Genomic DNA, 13,014 nt, shown 5'->3' with positions numbered 1-13,014 from the left:
AGTAGTTCTCTGTTTGTTTTTGTGTTTATTTTGTTTCTCAGGTCCCATTCTCTGCTTTTCTACAGCCTCACACATAGACAGATTAATATTCTCTGAAACTCAGTTCTCACCATGTCTTCTTGAGAACCTTCATATCTCCTCTTCCCTTTCCTGTCATCCCTGCAACCAACCCCAGGATGCCCCATTGTGATCCCTCTCTAGCTCTCATTTGCTCACCTTGCTTATTTTTCACTCTCCTTTTCTCTCAGTCTTTGGGTCTACAGCTTCTTTTAGCCTTGAGGTGTGTGTGTGTGTGTGTGTGTGTGTGTGTGTGTGTGTGTGTGTGTGTGTGTGTGTGTGTGTGTGTGTGTGTGTGTGTGTGTGTGTGTGTGTGTGTGTGTGTGTGTGTGTGCATGCACACATGTGTGTGATATTGAGAGAAAGAGAAAGAGGGAGCCCTACCAGAGCTTTTCTAAATCCCAGGTAAGAGCCTAGACTCTAAGGGAGAATTTCATTTCAACACCTCTCATCTTGAACAGAGAGCAGGAGGATAGGACTCTCCCCGTTATGAATCCAATAACTATTGTATGTGTGCCATAGGTGCGTGTGTATCCATATATCTGTGTGTGTGTGTGTGTGTGTGTGTGTGTGTGTGTGTGTGTGTGTGTGGGTGGGGGGGTGCCTGACTGTGCCTTGTTTACAGGATTGGAGGTTACTCCCATCAACTCAAGCTCAAGGTCAGAAATAAGAAAGATGAAAAAGACTGAGACTCAGCTATGTAAGATTTGATTTTCTATAAACATGTTTATGTGAATGAGAGGGGTCCCAGAGTCAATGCATGAGGGGGGCAATACAAAGGTGAATATCGTAATGCACCACCATATGCTCTTTTTCTGAATGTAAATGGGAAAGAATAAGCAAGCCTTCTCTTAGACACATATTTGTACAAACGTAAGCACCCTACAGCTAACTGGAAAGGAGTGTATTGAGTAAGAGAGCTTGAGGTCAGGTCTAAATCATTAGAGGTCACTATTTTACCACATTAGATTAAAGCCTAGTTGATAGACCCAGCCAAGCACATTAAACACACACACACACCAACACATACTTGAATAAACACAAAAGTAAATACTCCAGCCCATTAATCAATGTGAGCCTCGATGTAATGTTCCCTGATGTAGCTTTGGTTTCTTGAATTGAAAGGGAGGCAGTTTGCTGACCTCTGATCAGTAAACAGCTATGCAGCAGATAAAAACAACAGCAGTTGCACTGGGGTAGACTGTTGGGAAACAAGCCTATTAGGAAGTTAAAGAGACTGATTAGATTAAAGAAGACTGAGAAGGGTCACCGAGCTGGTCTTCTGGCTCCAAAAGCTCTCGCCAAAAGGGCAACATACACTAGGCCAGAGCTGCAGATACTGTACTTGACTGTGCTTAATTCTTTGAGCAAAAACAATTCTTTATGGGGATTAGAAGATATTTCTGTGCAGGCGGGTGGAAGGAAGGACAAAATGAATAGAGGAGCAGCTGCTTTTTATCTGCTTGGCATCTCTGCTTTCAAGCACAAGAACAGGACTATAAACCCCCTCGGTGGGATGTGTATTACTGCAAGCAAAGTCTGGCTCTATATCGCACTCTTTGCATCACTTGCACTTTTTTTCCTCTGGTTGAAAAGAACAATAAAGGAAAGATGGAAGATTCCTATCTCTTTGCTCCTCCCCTCCTCCTCATAGCTTTCTATGTCTTTCTCCCTGAGCAGCATGCTGCCTGGCTCTCTCTATAAGGTGATGTACGTGTGACCTTCGGTGGTGAATTTGCCATTTGCTGCCAAGTGGATCTTTAACTGCTTCCATGATTCACATGACCTCACCTCCTCTGACCCGGTTAGGTGCTTCTCAGCGTGGCTGCCATCCAAGAGAACAGGGGCACCGAGCCAGGCCAGATAAGGGCTCGTCCAAATCAGCTCGAAGCTCCATGATAGCTCTCCTCTTTTCGATCTTCTCTCCTCCTCTTCAGTCAGTGATGTAAGGTTGCAGAGCCCCTGTGATTTAATCTTCACTTCCATTGCTTTGAAGTACAATAACTGCAGACGTGAGGACTCTTGAGTGTGCTCCACTGTTTGACTGATATTGGTTGAGCGCGTTTCCCAGTGTCCTCTGGGATAAACCAGAGACCCTATACTCAGACTTTATCTATTATTTACACAGCACCACAGATATTATAATAAATAAGCTAACTGCCATCGCAAACAACTTTCTTCTGTCACAAACAGCAGAAACACAGGTAAAGCAGCATCTTTTGATGTCGTGAAGTGCCTTTTGAATACGGCTTTATCAAACAAGTATGGGTTTGGCAGGTAAGGTATGTGCACACATGTAACAGCTTGCAAAAGCAGGCCAGAAAACTGTTGAATATTTCTTGCTGAAGCTGGAAATAACATAAAGAAGTCACAGACATGGTAATAAACACATTGTAATACAGATTTTTTTTTCTTTTTTTCTGTTCAAATTAAAAAAAAAATAGTTTGGACATCCATCGGGTTATATAAATATTGAGCAAGCTTTTGTGAAAGTAAATGAGTGAAAGAAAAGAGAACTATTCAAGCTTACAATGAGACATGGTGATGGATGTGTGACCTTTTGTTGGAGCCAATCAACTTGGCAACCTCACCAAAATACCTGGTTTAGAAAAGAATCTATGTTTAGATTCCTGAGGAAAACTTCAGACAGCTTTGCAGAAAAAGACTGACTTTGGACAGCACTGCAAGCGCTAATAAGGGAGTTTTTGAAAACACACAACCAACGTAGAAACGATATCAGCTTTGGAGTGTCCCACACCGATAGAGAGTTCCCTCCAGAATCTGTGGAGGGTGCTAAAGACCAGACAAGGAAACCATTCATTGTTAAAGAGAGTCACAGAGGAGAAGTGGCTCAGAGTCAAGGTGGAGCTGCGAAAAAAAAAGTTAATATTTAGAGGAAATGGTCTAGGAAATAGTGATTCCTGTGAAAGGACGACCCAGCCAAAGATAACTGGAGAAGGTGTATTGACAAAATGTGTAAAATAAATAAATGAATAATAACATAAAAATCAGCATCTCTAAAATATTTTTTAACTTTTGAATGTCTTTTGCGCATGCCATTTCTTACAGACATAAAAACAAACACAAAAAACTACAGGGCCAATAAAAATGGACCATAAATCAAAATTTGGCATGGGTATGAATAATTCTGGGCTTAACAAGCAGACTCACACTGTGTGACAAATAATGATCCATTCCAGTGCTAACTCGAAGAGCCTTTGCTTCCATCTTGAGCAGGATATATGCTGATTATCTTCCAGAGAGCTAGCCACAGGAGGTGATAGGGCTGCAGAGAGGTGTGCAGGCAAAAGAGGGAGGTGAAGAGGGATGGGGGATCTTGAGATATGTGAAATGAAATTCTGTCAAAGTGCATTAAAACTTCATCTTGAATCTCTATCCTGCCGAAATGTGGAAGAGGAAGTTTGAGCAAATGTAACGAGGGATACAAACAGACACAGAGACTCAAATTGAAGCATGCACGCCTAAAAATACACATTTTCTCTGTATATGCATGAGTGACAATTACAATTTCATTAATAGTGTTTGAACAGCATTACACCTCAGCGATTCTTATCTTGACATCATTTCATTTCAGCTGCAAGGGCAGCAGAGATCACACCAGGACAGGTAACGACTCTGAACAGATATCAAAGACATATCAGCACTTTACCAAAGAATGACCCTTGAGACGTCTGAAGCCAGGCTGTCAGCTCTGACAATACAGACTTTGCCCCCCCCCCCCCCCCCCCCCGACTCCCCACCCCCCACCCAATCCCCATCCATTACCCCACCCCACCATCCCCCATCTCAGCTTCGTGCTGAACAGTCATTTTCAGAGCTGAGGTGACTCCACTCCTGTTTTCTTGCAGTTCTGTCTTCTTATTTCCAATTTCTTGTCACTTTGCAGTCTGCACTCACAACGTTCCACCATGTAACCATAACTAAATATAAATCATCCTTCTTTAACTCTTTCCTTCTGATAGGTCTGCCACAATTCATTGGTCTCTACAAACCCCCTCCCTCTTTTCTGTCTGTCATATTCTCTCTTTCTCTTTCTTAGTCCCCACCTTACACAAACAGAGCTCTAATAAATCGTGCACTGGTAATTACATAGAACCCACCGGTAAATTTCACTTCCATTTACATTTAGATTAAAGAATATTTCATTCCCATAAATCTGCAGTGTGCATGACTTTGCCCATATGCAGACACAACTGTTCATAGCTTTTTTACACTCTCACTGAAGCATATGTACACACACACACACACACACACACACACACACACACACACACACACACACACACACACACACACACACACACACACACACACACACACACACACACTGAAAGCAGCTGGGGGTAAGCACTCAGTACATGAATCTGAAGTGTGTAAGAGGGCACGAACAAATGACACATGCTAATGCTCACAGACAAAAAGAGACTGACGGATATACGTACTTAAATGTGCACCAGCACGCATGGACAAGAGCACGTTAATCCGAAATTAATTGGCCACACACACACCATAAGAACCACTAGACGCCAGTGTTTTAAAGTCAGATATTTTGTGTTCATAAATTGAATATTGTTTAAGAAAAGAGCTCCAATGAACCTTGAACTGTGCAATGTTTATCCATTAACGTGTTAGAGGAAGTGGCAGTGGAATTCTCATCTTGTTGATGTAAGAGGTGAAGTTTTCTTTTGTTTAAATTTTAAATACTTGCATTCATTTTAAACTCATGGACACACACAAATTCCTAACATAGTATTTCACTGTAAAGCCACAGTGGGTCTGTCAAACAAACACATTCCAGTGTCCCTCACGCAGACACTCCAAAGGCACAGTTTTGCATTTAGTCTCACAGAGACACAGAAACGTACCCTTTTTTGGATCATTATACTTTCAGAACCAATCTCATTCACTGTGCAGAAAGACAGCAATATGCGCCCAAAACCAAACTGTAATATTTCAAAGGTTTTATATGGAGAGAGGAAAGGAAAGAAAAAAGAGAGAGACAGAGAGCCAGAGGCAGTGACTGGAGAAAACGGATACCACCAAGATACTCTTTCTCTCACACACACACACTGTCTGTCTCTGGCTCCCACTTTCCCCCCATCCTCCCTCCTCTCAGTATTACTGCATCATTTCCAACAGTAATGAGTGCACCAGGAGCAGGGAATGAGTAGGCTGGGTGGGGGGTGGGGGGGGCACTTCAGGGAATTTGAAGGTTTAAAATGTACACAACAGTTTTCCTCTCGTGGGTGATCAAAGTAAATAACACCAAGGATAACCAGCAGGTACTGACGCACCACGCAGCTGCAGTTGTGATGGATCCCTAATGCTATTATAGCGTTATTAATAAAGAAGCTTATTTTCTAATCGCCACCTTTTCTTGAGTGTTTGTGAGCATTGGGTCTGTCATTAAACCAGATTGCTCAGGGTGCATTCTTTGCTCTTACTGGCACTCTGGGAGATAGAAAAAAAACATTATCTAGCAATGCTTAAGTGTATTAGACATTAACTAAAGCATTTGTCAGAAGATACGATGGAAGTAATTTCCTGTGTGAAATTGGTGCCTTCTTGCTTGTGAGAGGGAAGTGCATGCACAATCTTTAAACTGGCAGTGAGAGTAAACAAACAAAAAAAATAAATTTTGTTTCAGTCCGACAGACATCTGACACAGTGCACAGACAAATATCTGCAGGCATTTGTATATGTTTGTACAGGTCAACCCACTGCAGATACAACTTTACAGTCATTACAGAGTTGTTTTGCTATAATCTGATGATTTGGACCAGTGGCTGCCAAAGGAAGTTACAACAACAGCATGATGTTATTGAGTGAAACTGCTGAGCATTGGGGTGCCAACAAACTGATAAGGCTGCACCATGCCACACATTTGTGTTCATATACAAACACATGCTGGAACCTTTGGAGTCACAATGAAGAGCCAAAAAACTGCAAGACAGTTTGACATGAAGCAAATCACTGGAAATGGTTTAGACTAAGTGGACAAACTGTCGTACTCATGGAAGTGCATACAGAACAGTGACAGAAAACCACAAACTCAACTTTGTGGGCACAAATTATCTTTCTTGTGAAAGAGAACACAGATTTCTGCACATGACGCTGCTTTTTCATGTTATCTGCACATAGCAGTAAGCTAAGAAATCCCTTATTCCTAGCCACATGGTACAGTATTGTATCTAATCAAACAGCAAGTAAAACAAGAGCAAACAGTTATTGAACATGCAAAAAAAGCGAAACAGGGAAAATGTTTGTGTCATAAGTGAGATCTCATCATAATTCTTAGCTTTGTGTTTGTGCCTGTACCAGTATTGTCACACTGACTTTAAACAGTGTCGCCAAAAAAAAAGAATTGCTTAAAAAGATGTTCCTTTTCTTTTGTGATAGAATGGAAATTTAAAGCCAATATCCACTTGAGATAAAATCAGGAAGGTCTCATTTAAGTTTTACATTGGATTCTCTCTACAAAAAAAAGTTTTTCTAAACAGAAATCCAAGGTTAGGCCTTTATGTCCAAACAAGTGCTCTTCAATCAGTCATGGAATAAGGCTCAGTAAAAGCATAGCAAGTTGTTATAACCTCTATGTAAGAACACATTAATGCACTCACAGAAGCAAAACTTTGCTTGTGACGCACATTTCCACTGGGTAGGGAAATTTATTTATCAATATGGGATCACATTTTCACTGACAGTTACATCAGATGAGACATAATCCCTCAGGAATGCCTGTTCTCCCTAAAAGATGTTACTACAGTGTCAAAAAGAGAGTATGAGTAGTAAGCTGAGTATAGTGGATCCCTTGCTCATACTTTTTTCTTTTCTATTTCTTTTTCATTGTGAAGCAAGAAGCGGTAACATCCCTAAGGAACCAACCTCTCTTGTAGGAGGGCATACAGATAAAAACATCACCGTCACACACTCTCTCAGTCATAACAGATCAAAACCAGCACACAAAACAACTTTGAATCATACAACTCTAAGGCTAGTTCATATAATGATGGAGGCTGCTACAAAGGACCGTGCTCCGAGAGGGCTGACAAGTGGCAGTAACCCATCCTCAAGGACTGGACAGAAACTTATTAGGGAGCTTAGGAGAACACTGCAGAATAAAAGATTGAGTTGCTTTCAGAGAGGCAACAAAGAGTAGGAGGTTGCAGAGAATAATATGTTTTCAAAAGCTCCAAAGGTACAAAGATCAGGCACCGTTTGTGTTGGAAATCTTTGAAAGCTTGGCTGCCACAGAAACAGCAATATAAACCGAATATTATGTGAGAGGCTGCGACCAAATGTGGATTAAAATAACTATTAACAAAGTGGTTTAATGTTCAACTTCCAGTTTGGTTGTCTATTTTGATTCTGTTGCCAGTGCAAATATTTAAATATCAAAGGGCCTGATTTACTAAGATCCTAAATAAAGAGTACTAAATTGCGTGTGCACTGAAAAAGTTTGCACGTGCTGTTGTTGTGTGTTTTGCGGGTGATCAACTAAGAATGCTTGCGCAATTGATAACAGGTGCAAACCGCATTATTTAAATGAGGTGTTGCGTGTCTTACGGTTTGCGCCATGGAGAGTTTGGATGGAAAGCAGGATAGTCGCAAGCGCAAAATGAAATTTGACGAGTTGGAGTTGGAGATATTAGTGGAAGAGGCAAATAAACACATTCATGAACAACAGCAAAGAAATTTAAACATTACCAAAAGAAACGCAATATGGGAGAAAATCTGCGATAGAATAAATGCAGTTGGTAAGACAAAAAGAACGGCAGATGAGGTTAAAAGAAGGTGGCAAGATATAAGGCGAAAAACTAAAGAAAAAGTGGCCTTTAATAAAACTTCGGCAAAGGCTCTCTCTCTGCGTATTCTTTGATTTTGGCGATGTCGCCTATGTTGTGCCGTATTCAGCACCCCTGCCGTGAAAAGCACCCCCTCGTCGACATATATTACCCACAGATCTCTTATTCACGAGTAAATGTCAAAAAGGACTAAATGCTCATGTTTAATTTACTACAAATGACAACGTACACACAATGACAAAAATTATATTCTCATTCCGTACACCGTTCTGTTTTGCGTCCAGTTTTGTGTTAATGATTCATGTTTAAATGCGCTCATGGATTCCACAATAGTCATACTTTCCCACAATCACAGTCACAGATAACAAAAATCGGGTAAATGGTTATTGATGTCATTAATTAATAGCCTGCTTACTGTGTTGTCTTCCATAATATTTGTAAATATATATAATATAAACTCCTAAGTATGTGTTTGTGTGAGTGTGTATGGGGGGTGCTTTTCACGGCAGGGGTGCTGAATACGGCACAACACCACAATAACAGCAGCCATCGGTGCGTAATGCTGGGCAGATTAGCACCTTCCTTTCGAACGTATTAAATACAGACGCAATCACAATCCCCGCAATTACTTTCGGGCTTGGTAAATCTCATTGCGTGTGGTAAATGAACCTATTTGCATTTTCCCCTCCCAGTATTTAGCACTTTCTGGTGGGTACGCTCCATATTGATTATTCATCAGGGCAAAAGTACAAAATGAACAGCGTGTGCTATTTTTCTCATTTGAGTGGCGCAGTCCTCTTTGCACGCTGTTAGTAGATCAGCTTGCACATTGGTTTGCGGGTGATGTCAAGTTTGCACACGTTTTTACGCACGCAAACCTTTAGTAAATCAGGCCCAAAGTGTACTAAATCAGAAGACTGTTGAAAGAAAAAGGGTAAGTAACCTAACAAATTATTACATTTGTATTAAGGTACCTTGGTGTGACATCTGACCCTACATAAATAATTGAATCTGAAATTGTGTAATCTGACATATTTTGGGTGGGCGTTACACAAATGTAAAGGAACGAAAAGTGGAGTTTGTCAATCGTTTGGTGTATTGGACACCTTTATTAGGGCCCGAGCACTTACAGTGCGAAGGCCCTATTGTATCTGTAGGAATTTTTTTCCTCGTTTTTTTTTTCCCCCTTCTTCCAACGAAATGAGGGCATTTTTGCCCCCCTAAACGTGCCCCAAAAGTCACCAAATTTTGCATGCAAGCCAGGCCTGGCGAAAACAAATTATATTTCATGGTTTGCATCAATGGGCGTGGGCTAACGGCTCAACAGCGCCCCCTAGAAAACTTTGTGCCTCAAGCCCCACAATACGGTTTGATGTACATGCACGAAAATCGGTACACACCTGTATCATGTCGCAACTTAAAGAAAAGTCTCTTGGCGCCATGGCCGAAACCGAACAGGAATTCGGCCATTTTGATTTAATCGTGTAATTTTGGCGCAATTTATGCCATTTCTCCGGCCGTTAATGCGGTGCAACCGTAACGTGCACCCAGGTGTGTTATACATCAAAATGTGCGACTCGATCCTGCGACGATGGGCATTACTTTTCTCAGTCAAAAGCGTTACCGTGGCGACGATAGACGCCAAAACGCCCTTCATCTGATTGGTCCATATTCTGCCATAACTTTTGAATGGTTTGATATAAAGAGTCGTGGGTGGTGTCATCCGCTAAATGTCCAGGCCTGAAGAATCTACATGCATGTCATACAAGCGCTTCCACTGCAGCACGCCTGAACGTGCACAAGGGTGCGAGGGCCCGTTCATCGCTGCTTGCAGCTTTAATTCTGATTGTTAGTGCGATGCCGCGGCTGCTCGCAGTGTAATAGTTTCAGCACCTCGCAGGGGGACAGCTCTGCTCCCGAGCTGCTCCCTGACGGGAACCAGCGGAGACCGAGAACCAACCTTTTATTTGTAATCACATCATCAGCCTCGGGGTTGCAGCAGAGTGAGCTTTCCTTTCCCTCGAGATACATTCCTCGCCAAAAAGCGTAGCCCTTTAACTCTAATGCCCCTAAGGGGATCTCCCGTTGCTCTAATGGGAGAAAAGGGTGAGCCGGGGGTAACAATGAACTAGAAGATTTGAAGGAGAAAAAGAAATAAAAATAACACCCAAACATCGCGATGGGCCCATCTGCACACTTCGCAAATTAAGTTATTTATTTATTTATTTATTTATTTATTTATTTATTTATTTATTTATTTATTTATTTATTTAAGCACAATACAGAGAATGAAGATTGAGGAGAAAACTGAAAAAAGGACAAAAGAAGAGATTGACGCGTGTATGGAAGTGGGTGTATGCGCTTCAGTCTGAAGTTACTTAATCATTGAATAGACTACTAGAAGACCTCTCCTGCCCCAGACGATCGGATTTTGGCTGCATTTGTGTGTGTGTGTGTGTGTGTGTGTGTGTGTGTGTGTGTGTGTGTGTGTGTGTGTGTGTGTGTGTGTGTGTGTGTGTGTGTGTGTGTGTGTGTGTGTGTGTGTGTGCGCGCGCGCTCTTGAGAAAGAATGAACCTCTTTAGCCTGACTGCGCTGGAGCCCCATAATAACTATAGGAGTTCTCTGGACGGATTTCGCCTGCTTGCTTCGCACCGAATAATTTCATTCACAAGACAGATGACAGTTACACCACTGTCAACAAAAAAAAAAGCTGAGGGAAAGAAGAAAAAAAAAAGAGAGTCGAAATTGTCCCCCTTTCTTTCTTTCTTTCTTGCCTCCTCGAAGTGAGAGGAGGGGAAGGCGCAACTGCGAACGTCTCTTTTTCTTTTCTTTTTCCACGAGCTGAAATGCGGAGCCGTTTGCCGCCGAGACAACAGGCTGCACTTTAGAGACTGGACCAGTGGACTGGCCGGGTTTAAAACGAGCCAGGGAGGAACAGGAGTGTGTTTGTGAGTGTGTGTGTGTGTGTGTGTGTGTGTGTGTGTGTGTGTGTGTGTGTGTGTGTGTGTGTGTGTGTGTGAGAGAGAGAGAGAGAGAGAGAGAGAGAGAGAGAGAGAGAGAGAGAGAGAGAGAGAGAGAGAGATTGGATGGATCCATCTCTTTCTCTGGCACATCACATGCGCTCATCCATTTATTTAAGTCCGGCCGACGACAGGCAGCACGCCGAAAGCAGACTCCGGTAGCAGAGCTCGGTTAGTAGAACATCCCTGCATCGTTCTGTCTATTTATTTCTCTTCTGCTTGTACTTTTTTCCTTCACACACTCACCCGCGCAAGACATCACAGAATCATGCGTCCTTACAGAGCCTTTTCTTGTTTCATCTCCCTTTTATCACGCAGGCACACTTCCCAACAGAGATCAGGACTGAGACGTCCTCCGACAGAGTTCTCGCCCGCATCAGCATCCTTGCGGGACGCGGCATTGTCGACACTGGGGGTCTTTTAATGGGCCCCAAACCTCGCCAGCACCCCGGGATGGCGTGCAGCGCTTGTTACTACCTGGTCATCAGCTCCACTCACCTGAGCAATGGACACTTTCGGCGGGTCAAGGGGGTCTTCAGGGGACCGCTGTGTCCAGCCTCCAGCACTGATTCACCGGTAGGAGCACATGTTCATCTGGATAGATTTCCCAAAGTTTTGAGAGAAACAGACTGAGAATATGTGAAGTGGGAGCTTCTGCGTGTGATTGTGTTTTTATGGTATGGATTTGGAACAAGTTGGAATCTTAGAGCTTTATAAAATAGTCTAAAAGAGTCAACGTAAGGTTATACTCTTCTCTTCTTTTTTTCTTCTTTTTTTCTTTTTGGAGCATGTGAGGTTTCAGGATATGGGCAAATTTGGAAATGCATTCCAAGTGTAGTTAGATAATGTGTTTGCGGAAGAGAAACCCACTGGAGAGTTTACAACAAACAAAAAAAATCAGAGACCTATAACCAAGTCACACTACAGCTGGGGGAATGGGGACATTTTTCCTTGTAATGATCATTTCTTTCCCTGAGCTTTAAAAGAAAATGTTTTTGTGGAGGAGAGTAGAAGTGGATATCTTAAAAAAGAGGGGAAATGTCTATCCAACCATGAAGCCATTGTCCTTCCACGCCTTCGCTCTCTTATGGGAATTACACAAATCAAATTACATCAGCTCTTTGAGGAGGAGATGAATCCAACAGACAAAAATAGGCATAATTACCTAGATTTTTTTTTAGGTGTGCGTGGGTGCTCACACTTGATGGGGCAGAGTGTAACCCCGAGGAAGAAATAAACAGTTAAGTAGCAGAGAAAACATAACAGTGCAAATAGAAGTGGAAATGAGAATAAGTGTGAATATCTACATCGTATTTTGGACTGTGTGAATTTGGCCTCATTGTGCAAATACATGTGTATGTGTGCATGTGCATGCATTGTAAGTTTGCTCCAGAAGCTGCTCGGAGGGTCTCCAATAATCACACATTATTCATGAGCTCTTAATGTGAGATGAGACAAACTGGCGGGGCTGATGACAAGTTTGATGAGAAATGAGGAGAGGAACAGCTGGTGTATGTGTGTGTGTGTGTGTGTGTGTGTGTGTGTGTGTGTGTGTGTGTGTTTGCGTGTGTTCATACTCAAATCATTACCAGTCTGTCATGTTCGGCCTGCGTAGACGATGTGATGGAATGAGCGAGGAGTGCTGAGCAGAACAGTCATAGTGGCACAGGAAGAAGCTCTGCAGTGAGTCACATTCACAAATATCCTTACAAAATTTCACACACATTTTCAAAATACTATAAAAATGTTTTGTCTTGCTCCATCTCAAACTTTAGATGCATATCATACTGATGCTTTACAAAGTAACACTTCTCTTTTGAAAATTGATTTCTACTACCTGTCCCAGAGCTCCTCATTTTCTTGAAACATCAAAAGCTCATTGATTCATTTCAACAGATATTGTCTTGTTGCAGTCAAATTTCTCAGAGAAAGTGAAATTTGGATGCATTTGATGCTTACTCATTGTTTAAATTTAGAGGGAATGTGCAGCTATGATTATTCCTAATTTCCAAGTTTAGCCTTTTATATTTGTTAAGGACTTCCTGCTTAAAATGAGAAATAGATCACATTATCTACCACATTTTTGATCAAATTTATACAATAGTTGCAC

The 13,014-nt window shown here is 42.0% G+C and overlaps 1 protein-coding gene across 1 annotated transcript in view; it reads left to right on the top strand.

Annotated features, from left to right (window-relative positions):
• Positions 1–10,951: 10,951 nt before the first annotated feature.
• LOC133430669 (G patch domain-containing protein 8) overlaps positions 10,952–13,014 on the top strand; it is a 47,571-nt gene continuing 45,508 nt past the window's right edge. The window contains exons 1-2 of the mRNA XM_061716745.1: positions 10,952–11,075; positions 11,223–11,480. Coding sequence (XP_061572729.1) covers positions 11,328–11,480 — 153 coding nt within the window. The 5' untranslated portion in view covers positions 10,952–11,075; positions 11,223–11,327. The remainder of the gene's footprint in view (positions 11,076–11,222; positions 11,481–13,014) is intronic.

Source organism: Cololabis saira, chromosome 3, assembly GCF_033807715.1.
Source record: "Cololabis saira isolate AMF1-May2022 chromosome 3, fColSai1.1, whole genome shotgun sequence".
NCBI classification, from domain to species: Eukaryota; Metazoa; Chordata; class Actinopteri; order Beloniformes; family Belonidae; genus Cololabis; species Cololabis saira.
The sequence above is the reverse complement of the archived record's forward strand: the minus strand, read 5'-3'. Positions and strand labels throughout refer to the sequence as shown.